The sequence below is a fragment of the Camelina sativa genome, chromosome 3 (assembly GCF_000633955.1).
Source record: "Camelina sativa cultivar DH55 chromosome 3, Cs, whole genome shotgun sequence".
Classification (NCBI taxonomy): domain Eukaryota; kingdom Viridiplantae; phylum Streptophyta; class Magnoliopsida; order Brassicales; family Brassicaceae; genus Camelina; species Camelina sativa.
The window spans coordinates 24,869,001-24,887,168 of NC_025687.1; the positions used below are offsets into that span (position 1 = coordinate 24,869,001).

Below are 18,168 nucleotides of genomic sequence, written 5' to 3' on the forward strand. Positions count from 1 at the left end.
ACTAAACAATAAACATAATACATTTTTTTCATATCCTTATATGTCCATCGATTGAAAGAAAAATAAAATAAAAAACTACGTCCATTATTATTTATTGTCAGCCAAGCTGAATTATGAGTCAATATTCGTTAGAGCACAACTCCCTCCGTTAGTAATCAAAGTTTTTTCGCTTTAAGTTCTTTCGAAGATAACTTTTCCGGCACTATGAGCAAAAGAAAAACAAAAAAAACTTAAGAAAACAATACTGTCGAGATTTTTCTAGAATGTATGCTGCTTCCACAAATCTAATAAGCATTTTCTTATCCGCAATTGGATACAAAAATAATTGATGCAATTTGGATGCTAGCTTATCGGTGAAGAGAGTTGAAGAAAATTAGAGCAACTCGAATCATCTCATCAGTGTTTCGGGATTGGTCTTTTATGTCAAAATATAAATTTAACAGGCTATGGAGATTTTAGATGGCTCCGATGAGAAATGTAAGACTTACTCCCATGTAAACATAAATTTAGTTTGTGTGGTTGAGGCTTAATTAGACATATCTCTGTGAAAAGCAGCTGTTTTTTTTTTTTTTGTGTGGAGCTTGGGTGTTAAAATATATTGTAGTGGTCGGTAACAAAAGTAAAATTTTGACAACTGCCATGTTATAACCAAATTTTTGATGTCTTTATTCCTAAAAGATAGATTAATCTTATATATATTTTTGAAATTTTGATGTCTTTATTAGTAGTAGAGATATATGTTCGTAGGAGGAGGCCAAAAAAAACCTAACAGATTATAAAAACGTTGGATAATGATCTAATTGAGTCGTGTTCTTTTTTTTGAAACAAACTTAATCCTAAAATATCGCGCGAGAAATTTGTGAAAATTGAAATATTCAGTTAGATGGAATGACAAAACTACCCTTATATTGTTGAAACCAAACGATTTATTTGCATGCAGACGTAGAAAATTTTTGAGAGGTTGCGAAACCCGAAAGAAGAGGAGATGCCAAAGTGACCAATCTTTTTTCTCTCTCCCTCTCGGCGACGACGGTGACGTCAAAGCGTCGCCAGAGAAAAGAAAAAAAAAACAAGAAGAACGTTAATGTTGATGCCGACTTGAGTCGCCCCTCTGATCATGGGTTGCTGTCAATCGTCTTTCTTGAAACCATCGTCCTTGCATGACAAGAGACTTACCTCTAATGATATCTCCGGCCGTCATGGAAAAGGAACCAAGCGTAGTAATCGCCACCGTCATCCTCCTAACATTAACGAAGGCAGGGGATGGCATTTTTCCGACGTGCCCGACTTCTCCGAGTTCTCCGCGACGGATCTTCGTAACGCCACAAACGATTTCAACCAAAACGCAGTCGTATCAGTTGGTTCTGATCAAGAAGCAAACGTTGTTTACCGAGGCTGCATTCAAAACGACAAAGACGTACGTCTTATTGCCGTTAAAAAGTTCTCCAAATCAACATGGCCTGATCCCAAACAATTCGAAGTATGTGTTTGAATGTTTTCTCCGATCTCGAATTCTTGATTCGAATTGGTTGAACCAATTGCTCTTCTATGCAGGCAGAAGCTCGGGCTATCGGGAAACTGAGGCACGTTAGACTGGTGAATTTGATAGGTTATTGTTGTGACGGAGATGAAAGGTTGCTTGTATCGGAGTATATGCCCAACGACACCCTCAACAAACATCTGTTTCATTGTATGACACCTTCTTGTGGTTAGGGTTCTTTACTTGGTCCACAAGTACTTGAGTTTTTTTTTTTCCTTTTGCTCGTATTACAGGGGAGAAACAAACCATGGAGTGGGCCATGCGATTGAGACTTGCACTTTACGTAGCTGAAGGTTTAGAATATTGTAGACAGAGTGGACACAAATTGTACCATGATTTCAATACTTGTCGGGTTCTCTTTGATGAGGTAACGCCATTGCATATATTTAATGGTTTTGTCAGAAATTTCTAAGTTTTTTCTTTCTTTTTTTTTGTTTTAAAAAAATTCCACAAAAAGTAATCGAATTGTCAGAAGTGGGATTTGAACCCACGCCCTCTCACGAGGACCAGAACTTGAGTCTGGCGCCTTAGACCACTCGGCCACCCTGACACTTTATTCACAGTACAGTTTCTTTCTTTTCTTGTTGTTGTCACGCAGAACGGAAGTCCTCGGCTTTCATGTTATGGGTGGATGAAAAATAGCAAAGATGGCAAAAACTTCAGCACGAATCTTGCTTATACACCGCCCGAATATCTTATAAGTGGTAACGTCTTTGTTCTAGATTACTCTTCTTATTAACCTAATATAATCTTACTAGACAGCATATATATAATCAATCAAACTATAATGGAAATATGAAAAGAAGAAAAGGAGAAGAAGAAGAGCTCTCGAGAGAGCTTGAACAGAATAAAGGAATGATTTGCTATTGGATGATGTGAAATTGAATCATACATACTCCTATATATACGAACTCACACACAAACACACATATGTAAAATTACAAGATAAAAACACTGTTATCCATAACTTGTCTTCTAAGTTGATGAATTATGCACTTCATATATTTGATTCACTTAGCAAATGGATCATGAGTATATCTTATGCAAATATTAAAGCAATTAACAGGTTCATTGAAAGAGTTTTGCACCTTTTTGTGGCAAATGATGTATATATATATTGGTAGGTACGTTAATTCCAGAGAGTGTTGTCTTCAGCTTTGGGACGTTTCTTTTGGATCTTCTTAGTGGAAAACACATCCCTCCGAGTCATGTGAGTGACACAGGTTCATCTATAAACCTAGCAAATTAGTTTGGTTCTGTTTCCATAATGACATCTTCTATTGCTCTCCATTTGTTCAGGCAGTTGATACAATTCAAAAGCAAAACTTACTTGTATTGATGGATTCACATTTAGAAGGAAACTATCCAGAGGAAGACGCTGCCGCCGTGTTTGATTTGGCTTCCAAATGCCTCCACAATAACCCCAAGGATAGACCAGAAATTATAGATATCATCTCAGTTCTCGCTACACTTCAACAGAAACGAGATGTTCCGTCCTATGCTATGCTTGGAATTTCGAAACATGAAAACCATGAAACGGAACGCTCAAATTCTCTAATTTACGATGCATGTCACCATATGGACCTTGCAGCTCTTCATCAGATTCTTGAAGCAATGGAATACAAAGAGGACGAGGTTACTTGTGAGCTCTCTTTCCAGCAATGGGCTCAACAAATAAAAGATGTGTGGAACACTAGACAACAAGGCGATTCAGCTTTTCGGAACAAATCTTTCGAATCTGCTATTGAAAAATATACTCAGGCAAGAACAAAAAAAAAACATTATATATACTCACCACCTGAATTTTACTGACTTTGTCGAAATAAATTCTTGATTATGATGCAGTTCATAGAAACAGGAATCATGATCTCTCCCACTGTTTATGCACGAAGGTGCATGTGCTATCTCTTTTGCGACCAGCCAGATGCAGCACTTCGAGATGCGATGCAAGCACAATGCGTCTATTCCGACTGGCCCACTGCAGTTTACCTCCAGGCCGTAGCTCTCGCAAAGCTGAATATGGTCGAAGATTCAGCTAGCATGCTAAAAGAAGCCTCGATCTTGGAAGAAAAGAGGTGTTCATAAGGTGACCACATTGCATTACACTACAAAGTATATAAATACCCGTTGGATTAACCAAGAAAAGAAAAAAAGATCTATGCTGTATAGTGAACCGGAGACTTTATGAACACTAACATACTATAATAGTATACAGCCTAATTGTATTGTAAGCATGACAACATTGGATTTACCGAATAAAGAAACATACAACTCAGCTTAGTCCTCAACCAGCAAAAAAAAAAAAAGAAGATACATTGCAAGTGTAAAATATGTAACCTTACGAAAACTATGGAAAAATACGAAATAAAATTTGTCATTTGTGTCATATCTTATTATATAAAGCTTGGTTTTAACATACTTCAAAGTTAGTAACTCACCAGATCGTGACACGTGTTAGTTTTAACGATAAGAGATCAAAGTTAAAAACTCACCAGATCGTGACACATGTCAGTTTTAACGATTAAATATCCAAGTTAGTAACTCATCAGATCGTGTCACATGTCAATTTTAACGATCATAAAACACATATCAAAGATAGTAACTCATTAGATCGTGACACGTGTCAATTTTAACGATAAAAAAATCACAGTTTTCAAACTTGGTAAAACTATGAATAAGATAATTGTAATCTTATTATATTAAAAAGAAGTTTGTTAATCCTAAAAGAAAAATGATTGTAAATACACCCCTCTATATAAGCAAATAGATGATGACATACTTTTCACTAAATAAAATAATTTCAACCAGATTTGTTTTTCGTATTAGTTTTAGCGGTCAGAGATCAAAGTTAAAAACTCACCAGATCGTGACACGTGTCAGTTTTAACGATTAAATATCCAAGTTAGTAACTCATCAGATCGTGTCACATGTCAATTTTAACAATCAAAAATCACAGTTTCAAACTTGGTAAAATGATGCATAAGATAATTGTAATCTTATTATATTAAAAAGAAGTTTGTTAATCCTAAAAGAAAAAGGATTGTAAATACACCCCTCTATATAAGCAAATAGATGACATATTTTTCACCAAATAAAATAATTTCAACAAGATTTGTTTTTCTTGGTAAAAATTTCTTCTTTGTTTTTATTAACCTTTTGTTATCATTGTTCTTGAACAAGTCTCGAAGACAATTTGTTTGTTGTCTAATCGAAGCAACTATAGAAAATTTCTCTTTGAAGTTTGTTTCGTTTCTCAATTTCGTAATGCATACTACGCAATCTTTGAGTTTCAAGTGTTAACAAAGTTTCTTATGCATATAACTAAGATTTTTGGGATTAACAAATTTCTCACGGTGTTATTATTATTTCTTTTAATTTGCAGGACAGGTAGCATAAAAAAAAAACATGAATACAAAAATTCAAGATAGCAACAGAGATTATATAACCTAGATTAACTAAACAGAAAACGTTCTTATCATTCTATTGGTGAAACTTTTTTAATGGGAAGGCAAATTTTTTTTTTAAACCAAAATATACTCCTACTTTCTATTTCTTTTAGTTTGGAATAGGTAAGATTAATATGCTGACCCAAAAAAATTGAAAGATTAATATATGCATCTTCTTTTTCTAATACTGTATTTTAAAATTTATTGTAGTTTTTTAGATTATTTTGTTTAATTTATATTTTCATCTTTGAATTATTTAAGATTCATATATTATCGTGCTTATAATTTTCTATAATTTCTTTAATTATGTCAAATTAATATTCTTCTAATTTCTCAACTTGATTGGTTGGTCATAGACATTTTTTTGTGCAAACATAATTGTAACCATTCGTTCAATCTCAAAAGGAGATAAAGAGGAGAAGGTCATCAACCTAATGGTTGGATAAATATGTAATCAAACACAAGCCTAAAAAAAACATAGATAGATTTCAGAAACATAAATCGTTGTTGATAGATCCATAGGAGCTTGGAGACAGAGACTACATCATGGTGAAGCGACGGTTCTCCCAAGGGAGGAAGATGAAACAACGGTTCTCTCCATGGTGGAGGAAGTTGGACGCAAGGTTCTCTCCATATAGGAGAAGGGCAGAACCGAGGTTCTCTCCATGGTTAGTCATACAATATTGTGATGTAATTTATTTTTTATTCAAAATGTTTTTTGAGCCAACAATTTAGTGATTAAATAAACTATGCAAAAGTGAAAGTAAAAAGACATATAATAGTTGGCTTAATTTGTTCATATATATGTTTTCTAGGAGGTGGTAAGTTATATATTTGTAACATTCAATATACCTAGGTGTAAAAAATAGATTTTTAATGGTAACATACATAAAAGATTTGTATATGGATATAAATCAGTGTATTATAGTATAAAAAATTATAAATAATGAACAATAAATTTTAATATATTTTTATTAAATATAATTTTATTTACTAAACTATAAACCCGCACATCGAGCGGGTACTTATCTAGTTTTATATATATGTTAAGATTACTGAAATCTCATATAATAGAATATTACAATTTTTATAAAATTTTAAATAACTATGTTTGAGTTTATTTACTTTTATTAATGTGGTTTCTATTACTATAGAAAAAAATTACCGATCATTAAAAATAAAACCTCTAGAAATAATTATTTTGTTATTGATCAGTAAAATTTTCACTTACGATCATGCTCTTCATCATAATATTTCTTACTAATACAATAAATATCTATAAATACTTATGAGAGTTATATCTCTTTATCATAATTTTTCATAAAATATCTACTACAAGAAAACACGTTTTTTGTGACTCTTATAAAGTTTCTAAGTAGTCGCAAATAAGGGTTTTGCGACTGCTTAGCAACCATTTTTGGGAGTTGTTAAAAAACGGTCGCAAAATAAAACGGTCACAACATCGTCTCTAATTTGAACTGATTTCCGACTAGAAAATATAGTCGTATATAAACGACTGTTAAGTGACTGTAGCTGGAGTTGCACATTTCCGACTGAAATGCAACCAAGTTTACTTACGGACTGAATTTGGAATTTTTGTATTTTATTTTGTTTGGTCACAAACTGGTTACATGTTTGTTATTTGGTTTGGTCACAAACTGGTCACATGTTTGATATTGGTTAATTTCCAATTTAAAACGCTATTAATTAAAAAGAAAATGATGATTAAAAATACTAATCATAGCAAAAGATTATCCTTATCGTACCAAAATATCATCCTAAGCGTACCATAACATCATCCTAATCATACCATAATATCATCCTAATCATACCATAACATCATCCTAAAAGAGTTTAAACACAAAAGATCATCGTAAATGAGAGGAAATACAAAGGAGAATTGGCTGTTGTCGTGCCTTGTGTGGTGCCTACTCTCTTGGCTTGTGTGGCTGGTTCATGGTCAGTAGGAGCAGAAGCCATAAACTCGGCCACCTCAGGATTTTTTTCATTCATGATGGCGAGGAGCTTCAGGAAGCTAGCCTGAGACTGTCGATGTTCCTCATCAAGTCGTGCATTTTCAGCCTCGTGTCCAGCTATCTTGCGCCGAAGTTAATCTTGAAGATCTTGAACAGTTGATGGGCTCGCATAGCTCTCTTTCCTTTTCTTTTGTTAAGTGTCTCGACAAGAGATCCAAGGCCAAAAGGGTTGCCTTTGATATATGTCTGAGTACACTGAAACAAAACATAACATTCAATAAACATTCAGTAAAGAGAGAATAATCAAACCTCATTAAAAGAAAATCAAAAACATTAAGTAAAATTACCTTAAGAAAGATCTCATTGTTTTGACCAATGTTGAGGGTTTGATGACTTGAATGTTCAGGGGAATTATCTGAAGTATGTAGACCATCCCCATTCATTTCAGTCAATTTCTCTTCTATGGTCTTCTCATAGGTCTCGGCAACATGTTTCGCTTTTTGATCCACAAAAGTTCCATCAGCCCGAGTATGTGTTTTCATAAACACTTCGCTAAGTGATACAAGACGTCCCAACTCTTCCTCCTACAATGATAGTCAAACAGATTAATTTCACATAAGCAGTATTAGAAAATCAGAAGTTACGTAATTGGATGGAAACCGAAGACTTGCCATTTCTTGATGAACTTGAACAAATGATTTCTGACCGGATAAGTGTTTGTGCACTCCAAGACCTACACGAGTAGATTTTCTGCACCGTGAAGCATTCTCACTCTTCTCAATAGCATCATGGGTGTCCCAATATTCCCACATCTCAGCCCATAATGTATCACGAATCCATGATGGTTGCACACCCCTCCTCTTTGCTTGACTGACAATGCCTTTCATCCGCTTCTTGGCAATCTTCAAGAAACCTTCTTTAACAAGGTCAATAATCCCGGAATCCCACCTAAACTTCCGCTACATCACACAAACAGTTATAGTTAGCAACAATTCTAACTCATACATAGAGTAAACAATAACATGTTGTGAAAGAGTCAAAATTACCGCAAATGTCTTGAAGTATCTCTCTTGAATGGGTATTGGAGTCACCTTCCAACTGTAGTAAGGCCCATCAAACTTCCTCCTAAAGATTCCAGCAATCGCTCGAGACAGCCTCCCTTTGTGTCTGTTAAACCTGTTATACAAAACAAGAACAACAACAACTTATATCACAGACTAAAACTGAATGGTCCCAGAAGACTAAAACCGAATGGTCCCAGAAAAATCACAACAACAACTTATATCACAACAACAATTATATCACAACAACAACTTATTCCAAATGAGAATCACAACAACAACTTATATCACCACAACAAACCTATATCACAACACAACTTATATCACCACAACAAACCTATATCACAACAACAACTTATGTCAAACCTATATCAAACTAAAACCGATATCAAACTTATGTCACACAACTTATATCAAACCGATATAACTAAGAGAATTTATACCATAAAGTCTCGATTCCTGCAATAGGTTGCTCAGACAACAGTGGTAGATGCTCGTGACCTGGAAGAGCAAGCAAACGATCCAAAACATCATTGTCGTCAACATTTGGATTAGGATTTTGTTGAGGTGGATTAGGACGTGGGTTTCCTCCTTTGTCGCCACCTTCCTCATTAGGGTTTGGTGGCTGTACAGCTTTTGGAGCAGGAACCGGTGGTGGAAGAGTAGGATACCGTGGCTGTGTCCTCGGCGGTAACTGTGAAGGAAGGCTTCGATGCGAATGGGTCCCGAAATGGTTACCAGACTATGTCCTCGGCGGAAACTGCAAAGGAGGGCTTTGATGCGAAGGAGGGCTTTGATGCGAAGGAGGGCTTTGATGCGACTGGGTCCTGGAATGGTTCCCAGACTGTGTCCTCGGCGGAAACTGCGAAGGACGACTTTGATGCGAATTGGTCCCATAATATGTCGCTGATGGGTTGGACGAGTGAGAAGAAGTTCAAAGAGCACTAACACCTCTGGTGGCGTTTTGACCATTGTATGTCCTTACACCCGACGCAGTCCTGCCTCCACGACCTCTAGATCTACTACCGCTGAGAACCATTAGATCGATGAATGAAAAGAGAAATCAGATGAATGAAAAGAGAAAAGTTTGGGAGAGAAATTGGCAAATCGCCCTTTGAGAGAGGATAGAGTGTTAACCCTAGATCGAGAGTGGCTAATAATAAACGAAAAGAAGTCGTTTTGGTTTACCTAGTTATTAACGAAAAATAGTTGCAAATTAGTCGCAAAGGAGTCGCAGAGTAAATTAACCTATTTATTAACGAAACAGGTCTTTAATTGGTAGCAAAAGAGTGAAAAATTGAGATAGTCGTAATATAGTGGCAAATCAGTCGCAATATGTGACCATTTTACGACTATCATATATACGTCACAAAATAAAATTTTTGAATTCTACACATTATGAACAAAACTGTTGATATAAATCACTAAAGAGAACTCATATTAGTAGTATAAAGTACATGTAACAGTAAGATTTAGTAAAACAATGTTTACTTCACTTAGTTTTGAATTTTTCTTCATTGCAACACATTCTCATATAAAAGAACATTTAACACTTAAAGATAAATTTTGAACTTATGGATGTTTAGTTTATAGTCATGGAAATTTAATACTTTGAGAAAGTTATTATTGATAAGGTGAGCAAAACAAAGAATAAACTTCAACCTAAACATGTAAATGAATCTCAAATGTGAAAATTCAAAATAAAAAATATAGAAAGTGGCTAAACAGTCTTAAAAGTGTAGCTAAATCAGGTGTTAGTCGCAACGTCTTCAGATATCTGTCACAATATCGTTGCAATTTGTAACGTCTTTGCTACTACATAGGGGTATAAAATGTGGACGCAAATAAGTCCTCAATCTGTGACGTTTGTGCGACTCTCTTTACTGGCTATATAGTTCGTCACAGAGTAGTCGCAAAATTGTGACCATTATGAGACAAATTTATTTTCGACGCAAATTAGTCATTATGTAGTCGCTAATGTAAGACCATTTTGTGACATTTATTTTCGTCGTTAGTAAGCGACGTTTTGCTCTCCAATTTTTTGGTAGTCGTTGAGTCGTCGAAAATTAGTCTCAAAAGTGTCGCTGTATTTTGCAACTGAATAAGTAGTCACAAAAAAAAAAAATACTTTTTGCAGCATTGCTTCGATTTATTAAAACTGTTATACTAAGGGTCACATCTTTTTGTTATAATATTTTATTATCATTAGTTTTTCATAGTTATGTTTTTTACTAACATTTATATATATATATATATATATATATTCAATTTTTATATAATTTCTCATTATTTATTATTTATAGATATTTTTAATTTTATTTGTATGCTATACTTATCAAATTATTTCATTTCATAATATATAATTCTAAATTATTAAATTTAAATTTTTGTTATTCTAAGATTTTTTAAATATTTTGGGGTATTAGTGCTAGGTTGTATATAAAAAATTTTAATTTTAAAACTTGTGCAGATCAATGAAACTATTAATTGCTCTAAGATTTTTAAGATAAATTCCGTTATAAGATAAAGAGCACAAATGTGTAAAGTGGCAAGTCTACATAAATTTTTATGAATGTTTTAAAATGTGAAAGAGCATATCAATAAATTTATTTCTTTTAAATTGAAATAAAATATTATAAGATGTATATAACACTTCGTTCCAAAAAAAAAAGATATATACACACCTACACAATTCACTTAACTAATGCAACTGTAGTTCTTTTAATTAATTCCCTTATAAAATAAAGTACATGTGATTTAACCTATAGAAATGGGAAAAATGGCAATATCGAGATGTATGTTTATATTTAAAGTGCAAATTAATCTAACTTTTAAGACAAATCCTTCATAAGATAAAAGAGAAAGGAGAGTCACCTACCAATAGAAATGTGAAAATTTGTTAATGATTTAATACCAAATACCATGTGATATTTTCTTTCAAATTTTATGAATTATGTTTTGTACTCAATAACACAATATTTGATACCACATAAGTTTAACAATAATAACCAATAGCATATAATTTCAAAAGTACGTTGATCAGTAACAAAAGAAAAGACGGTATGACTATTATATATGTTAGGAGCGCAAAAATCGAATTGAGAAAAGATACAAATTACAACAGCATAATATGAAGCAATAAATAAATCACGGAGGCGAGATATGATATCTATTTCCTTAATTCAATAAATCGGTCGTAAGTGCTTTCGGACAATCACGATTTATGAATCCCAAGATACAACCGATCACGAACTATTACAGTAGCACACCAGTAATAGAACTCAAGCGAACATATGTACGTTATACTCTCGAGACTATTAACTATAAGAACTTACTTTGGACTAAGCAAGGATGAGAGAGAGAGATCTTCAGAGGAAGGAGGCTTTATGTTTTTGAGTGTGTGAAATAATGAGAGACTATGTCTCTATATATAGTGGAAGGAAGAAGGTCTCAAGAAAATATTCACTGAATATTCTCGGAGTACTGCCCAAGTTTGCTTGGAGTTCACACCAAGTCTTTCCAAAAAATTAAAAGAGCCTACAACAGTCTCAAGAGCCCAAAAAGCCCAAGAGCCCACGGCCTACGGCCCGCCCCGCGTCCGTGCCCGGTTCGGTTTGGTTCGGCTCGCGTGTGGGAACCTTCCCTCTTCCTTCTACACACTTTTGAAACTAGAAGAGTGTGAAACTATATATATATGAGTGAAATATCAGTCATATTTCCGATGTGGGATATTTCCCAAATCATCTCAAGTAGCTCAATTCACACTCTTATTTCTCATTCAAATCAACTCTGTTTTGGACGTATGAATATACCATCTTGTATTACTCGTTACCAGCTTTCCATTGCACTATCGACCAGACAATTCCGATCAGCCATTTGGCCGGAAAGTTGCTGGAAAATCATTATCCAAAACCTGTAATTTTCCTGAAACTTTGTTTCTGAAAATTCAGTTCTAACAATCCCACACATGAATAGAAATAAGTCTAAACATATGACTAAAGGACTAACCCTATAGAATGACACTACTAGCTAGACTAGACAGACTTTCGAGAGTATATGCGAAAACTAACTGTATCTGAGTTGGTGGCGTTTTTCAACCTTGAACCGACTCATTGTTATACCTGTCGAGTTTACTCGGCTAGATGGTGAACATGATGTCTTGAACCATCCGGATTTGTATGTAAACTTAGATAGCAGGCATAACACAACTTATGCCTTATGTTCATTGTGGCCTTGAACATGCCTGGTTAATCATGAGTGAACTTGGAGAGTATAGCCTCATATAATCTTCTAGAAACAGCCCCATTTCACACCCACAAGGTGATTTTAATAGCTGCTTGTATTTAAAGAAATATCCTGAAATTATTTCAAATATTTTACAAAGCTACATTTCAAATCATTAAAAGCATATGCTTAACCTCTAACATACAGGAAGCACTTTACATCATTTTAGGAACTGGGAAAAAGACAAAAGTCTCTTAGTGCTTGCAGCAGATTCAGCTTGATTTAGTTGTCCCTTTGAACCTAGGTCATGGGGTCTCCAATCTGAGTAGGTGGGGTTACCATGGAACCTCCTCTTAAGTTGTAGGCTTTAAACCCATTCCTCTTGATGACTTTATAACTTGATCTCGCGCCAAACCTTCTGTAAATGGATCCGCTAGGTTTTCTTTCGTATGGACGTAATCAATCGTAACTACACCAGTTGAGATAAGTTGTCTAACAGTTTTATGCCTCCGTGTGACGTGACGAGATTTGCCATTGTAATGGGTATTCCTTGCCCTGCCCAAAGCCGATTCGCTATCACAGTGTACACGTATTGCAGGCACATGATTCCCCCACATTGGGATGTCTTCCAAGAAATTACGAAGTCATTCAGCTTCCGACATAGCTATCTCCAAAGCTATGAATTCAGATTCCATAGTTGATTTAGCTGCCAGAGTTTGTTTGGAAGATTTTCAGGACACTGCTGCACCTCCAAGTGTAAAAACGTATCCACTCGTGGATTTTGAGTTTCTCGAGTCTGCGATCCAGTTGGCATCACTATAACCTTGCAAAACTCCGGGTTCTCTACCATAGTGCAAGCCATGATCTTTGGTATAANGGAACCTCCTCTTAAGTTGTAGGCTTTAAACCCATTCCTCTTGATGACTTTATAACTTGATCTCGCGCCAAACCTTCTGTAAATGGATCCGCTAGGTTTTCTTTCGTATGGACGTAATCAATCGTAACTACACCAGTTGAGATAAGTTGTCTAACAGTTTTATGCCTCCGTGTGACGTGACGAGATTTGCCATTGTAATGGGTATTCCTTGCCCTGCCCAAAGCCGATTCGCTATCACAGTGTACACGTATTGCAGGCACATGATTCCCCCACATTGGGATGTCTTCCAAGAAATTACGAAGTCATTCAGCTTCCGACATAGCTATCTCCAAAGCTATGAATTCAGATTCCATAGTTGATTTAGCTGCCAGAGTTTGTTTGGAAGATTTTCAGGACACTGCTGCACCTCCAAGTGTAAAAACGTATCCACTCGTGGATTTTGAGTTTCTCGAGTCTGCGATCCAGTTGGCATCACTATAACCTTGCAAAACTCCGGGTTCTCTACCATAGTGCAAGCCATGATCTTTGGTATAACGCAGATAGTCTAAAACTCTAGTTATAGCCATCCAATGCTTATGTCCTGGATTACTTGTGTAGCGACTAAGTACATTTACAGAGTGCGCTAAATCCGGTCTTGTACAGTTTGTCAAGTACATTAGACTGCCAATTACTCTTGCATACTCCACCTGTTGCATAGGTTCACCAAAATTTTTGGTCAAGTGAATTTGAGGATCCTCTGGAGTTTTTGCAGTCCNCCTCCGTGTGACGTGACGAGATTTGCCATTGTAATGGGTATTCCTTGCCCTGCCCAAAGCCGATTCGCTATCACAGTGTACACGTATTGCAGGCACATGATTCCCCCACATTGGGATGTCTTCCAAGAAATTACGAAGTGATTCAGCTTCCGACATAGCTATCTCCAAAGCTATGAATTCAGATTCCATAGTTGATTTAGCTGCCAGAGTTTGTTTGGAAGACTTCCAGGACACTGCTGCACCTCCAAGTGTAAAAACATATCCACTTGTGGATTTTGAGTTTCTCGAGTCTGCGATCCAGTTGGCATCACTGTAACCTTCCAAAACTCCGGGTTCTCTACCATAGTGCAAGCCATGATCTTTGGTATAACGTAGATAATCCAAAACTCTAGCTATAGCCATCCAATGCTTATGTCCTGGATTACTTGTGTAGCGACTAAGTACATTTACAGAGTGCGCTAAATCCGGTCTTGTACAGTTTGTCAAGTACATTAGACTGCCAATTACTCTTGCATACTCCACCTGCTGCACAGGTTCACCAGAATTTTTGGTCAAGTGAATTTGAGGATCCTCTGGAGTTTTTGCAGTCCCATTTGAGTAATGCTTGAATCTATCAAGCACTTTTTCAGCATAGTGGGTTTGAGACAAGATAAGGCCCTCATCAGTTCTGATGATTTTTATCCCCAAAATTACATCTGCTAAACCCAAGTCCTTCATGTCAAAATTTCTTTTGAGCATGTTTTTCGTTTGAGTTATGATGTCTTTGTTGCTGCCAATAATAAGCATATCATCTACATATAAGCATAACAAAATGTACCCTGATGGAGTAGTTTTGTAGTATATGCATTTGTCACATTCATTAATGCGAAAACCATTAGACATCATCATACTGTCAAACTTCTCATGCCACTGCTTAGGAGCCTGTTTGAGTCCATATAATGACTTCACAAGTTTACACACTTTGTGTTCTTGTCCTGGAATAACAAATCCCTCAGGTTGTTTCATGTAGATTTCCTCTTCTAAATCTCCATGAAGAAAAGCAGTTTTTACATCCATTTGATGGATTTCAAGTTTTCTCAAGGCTGCAATACCTATGAGCATCCTGATCGAAGATAGTCTTGTTACCGGTGAATAGGTATCAAAGAAATCTAAGCCTTCTTTTTGCCGAAATCCTTGCACTACAAGCCTAGCCTTGTTTCCGCTCAATATCGCCATTGGGTTTTTGTTTTATCGTAAAAATCCATTTACGCCCCAAAGGCTTAAATCCTTGTGGTAGATCTGCCATCTCGTACGTATGACGTTGCATGATAGAGTCTATTTCAGTTTTGACAGCTTCCTTCGAATAAGGTGCATCCGGTGTAGACATAGCTTCTGCGTATGTTCTAGGTAGATTGTCAACTAGAAATGCCATCATCAGAAAATCATCACCAAACAATTTACTTTTGCGAGCTCGTTTGCTTCGTCTAGGTTCCAGTTCTGTTTCTACGGAAGTAGTACTCAAAGTATCGTCAGCTTCCAAAGTCGCTGCATCTCGTTGTTCACGAGTCCGTTTTAGAGTTTTCCTACTGGGGGAAAATGTCTTCAAAAAATGAAGCATTTCTTGATTCCATAACTGTATTCACATGGATATCTGGAATATCTGATTTATGAACCAGAAATCGATATGCACTACTGTTATGTGCATATCCGATGAAGATACAGTCTACGGTCTTTGGCCCAATTGTGACCTTTTTAGGAGGTGGTAAAGCCACTTTTGCTTGGCACCCCCACACTTTGAGGTATTTGTACGGAGGTATTGTACCTTTCCAAAGCACATATGGTGACTTCCCAGTCACCTTATGCGGTATCCTGTTGAGGATGTAATTAGTGGTAAGCAAAGCTTCCCCCCACATGTTATGGGCTAACCCAGATTCCTGCAACAACACATTCATCATCTCTTTCAGAGTTTGATTCTTTCGTTCCGCTACTCCATTAGATTCTGGCGAGTAGGGAGCGGTTGTCTGATGTATAATGCCTTTTTCTCTGCAAAATGCATTGAACGGATCATTATATTCTCCTCCTCTATCACTTTGAACTACTTTTATAGTTTTCTGAAGCTGATTTTCTACTTTGAGGGTGAACTCTTTGAATTTTTCCAGTGCTTCATCTTTGCTATGCAAGAGATATACATAGCAATATCTTGTGCAATCATCAATGAAGGTAACAAAGTATTTCTTACCGCCTCTAGTTTGCACATACTTTAAATCACATAAGTCTGTGTGAATTAAGCCTAGAGGTTCGGTTGTTCTTTCAACGCGTGATGAGGGAGTTTTAGTGTTTGGCCTGTACGCACACTTCACATTTTTTTTGGTTAGTTTTGAATTTCGGAATCAAATTCAAGTTCTGCATTTTTTGCATTGTTTTGTAATTGATAGGTCCTAAACGTTCATGCCAAGTAGTAAACGACTTAACCAAGTAAGCAATAGGGGTTTCTTTCATTTCAGAAACAGAAGCAAAAGCTACAATTTTCGGATGGACTGTCGTTACAGACATCTTGATCAGTCCACCCTTAACAAAACCCTTTCCCAAATACATCCCATTTTCCTTAAGAACTAACTTATCAGCCTCAAAATTGATGGAAAAACCATGCTTGCTTAGCGCTGTTCCAGAGATGAGATTCTTCCGCATATCAGGTACATGCTTCACGTTCTGCAGGGTGAGCTCACGATCAGAGGTTAGCTTCAGAACCACTTTACCTTTACCTTCAATCTTGGACACCGCCGTGTTGCCCATGAAAAGCTGCTCATTTGACTTGTTCTGCACATAGGTGGTGAACATGGTCCTATCAGAGCATATGTGTGTGGTAGCACCAGTGTCATAGAACCACTCTACTGGATTGAAGATATCAACCAAGTTACATTCCGTAACCACCACAACCATGTCTTCTTTAGTTAGGTTTGCTTGCAACTTGAGATCTTTGGCTTTGTTTTTGCAAACATCAGACTTGTGTCCAATCTTGCCACAATGATGACACTTTCCTTTAAAATTCCTCTCAAGGGTGCTCTTCTTGAAGTTTGGTCCAGATGACACCTTCAACGGTTTATGAGGAATAGATATCCCTTTACCCTTGCCTTTATACTTGGCCTTATGCTCAGCTACATGAACATCATGCCCCTGGTTTTGAGCATCCGAATGAGCTCCACGATTGTTGTCCTCAACTCTCAACCGACGGATGAGATCATCAAGAGACATTGCCTTACGCTTGAAGTTAAGGTAATGCTTGAAATTTGACCAGCCTGGTGGTAGCTTCTCAATCAAGCAATTTGTTTTGAAGACATTGCAGATCGACATCCCTTCCAAATCGATCTCCGGAAAGATGCGTTGAAGAGCATCCACTTGTTCCATAATTGGTTTGGAATCCACCATCTTGAAGTTCAGGAACTTCGTAGTTGAGAATTTCTGAATCCTAGACTCATCAGTCTTGTACTTGGTCTCCAAAGCTAGCCATAATGCTTTTGAAGTCTTGTACATACTGTAGAGGTCATACAGATCATTGACTAAACGGTTCAGAATCTGACCTTTGCAATAGTCTCCTTGAGCCCAGCTATCCATACTGCCAACCACATACACGTCAATGTCACCTTGTGGAAGCGTTGGTGGATCCTCTGTGAGGTACCTTTCCATGTTCATGCTAGCCAAGTAGTAGTGCATCCTGTTTTGCCACGTTTTGAACCCAGCTTTGCCATCAAACTTATCCGGCATCATCCCTTGGGAAGCCGAAGATGGTATCCCCATGTGGGTTGATCCATTACCGAACAGATTTCGGCGCACATTTTCCATACCCAAATCGGTGAGCTTCGTGTTTTAAAGTTCTTTAGCAAGACGTAAAGGCAACTCTGTAGGAGTTTCAACAGGGGTGGCACGATCCCTAGCACCGTCAACGTTGTTGGTGTTGTCTCTAGACATTTTTCTGTTTCACAATAAACAGATCTGATTAATATATTAATCAAACAATTCAAGTAATTAAATTACACTGTTTTTGGAAACTCGCTTAACAAGCGTTCGCAGAAACTTGTTTCACAAAATCACTCAATTAATAGCGTTCGTGGAAACTAGAGAGAGTAGAGAAGAAAGAATTTAAGTTCAAGCGTTCTTTAAAAACTTTCCGCGTAAGCACCGAAAGATGAAAGCAGAAACAGTTTTTCATAAGATTTTGAAATCTTTTTTAGATAAAAAATTCGAAAAATTCTCAATCCGTTTAAAACGATAAGAAGAAAGCGGATTTATTGAATTAAGACTGTTAGGAGCGC

At 36.5% G+C, this 18,168-nt stretch overlaps 2 protein-coding genes and 1 non-coding gene across 3 annotated transcripts; 1 reads left to right on the forward strand and 2 right to left on the reverse strand.

Annotated features, from left to right (window-relative positions):
- On the forward strand, positions 971-3,768 carry LOC104778015 (probable serine/threonine-protein kinase At4g35230). The gene is made up of 7 exons (XM_010502367.1): positions 971-1,480; positions 1,555-1,690; positions 1,774-1,907; positions 2,139-2,244; positions 2,665-2,750; positions 2,840-3,301; positions 3,386-3,768. Exons 1-7 carry the CDS (start codon positions 1,118-1,120, stop codon positions 3,623-3,625), a joined length of 1,527 nt encoding a protein of 508 aa, XP_010500669.1. The 5' UTR covers positions 971-1,117; the 3' UTR covers positions 3,626-3,768.
- TRNAL-CAA lies at positions 2,007-2,090 on the reverse strand. The gene has a single exon. It is a non-coding gene; the product is annotated as a tRNA-Leu (tRNA).
- Positions 7,080-9,062, reverse strand: LOC104779290. The gene is made up of 6 exons (XM_010503649.1): positions 8,973-9,062; positions 8,467-8,717; positions 8,009-8,138; positions 7,634-7,921; positions 7,310-7,546; positions 7,080-7,217 (listed from the first exon to the last, which is right to left on the reverse strand). Exons 1-6 carry the CDS (start codon positions 9,060-9,062, stop codon positions 7,080-7,082), a joined length of 1,134 nt encoding a protein of 377 aa, XP_010501951.1.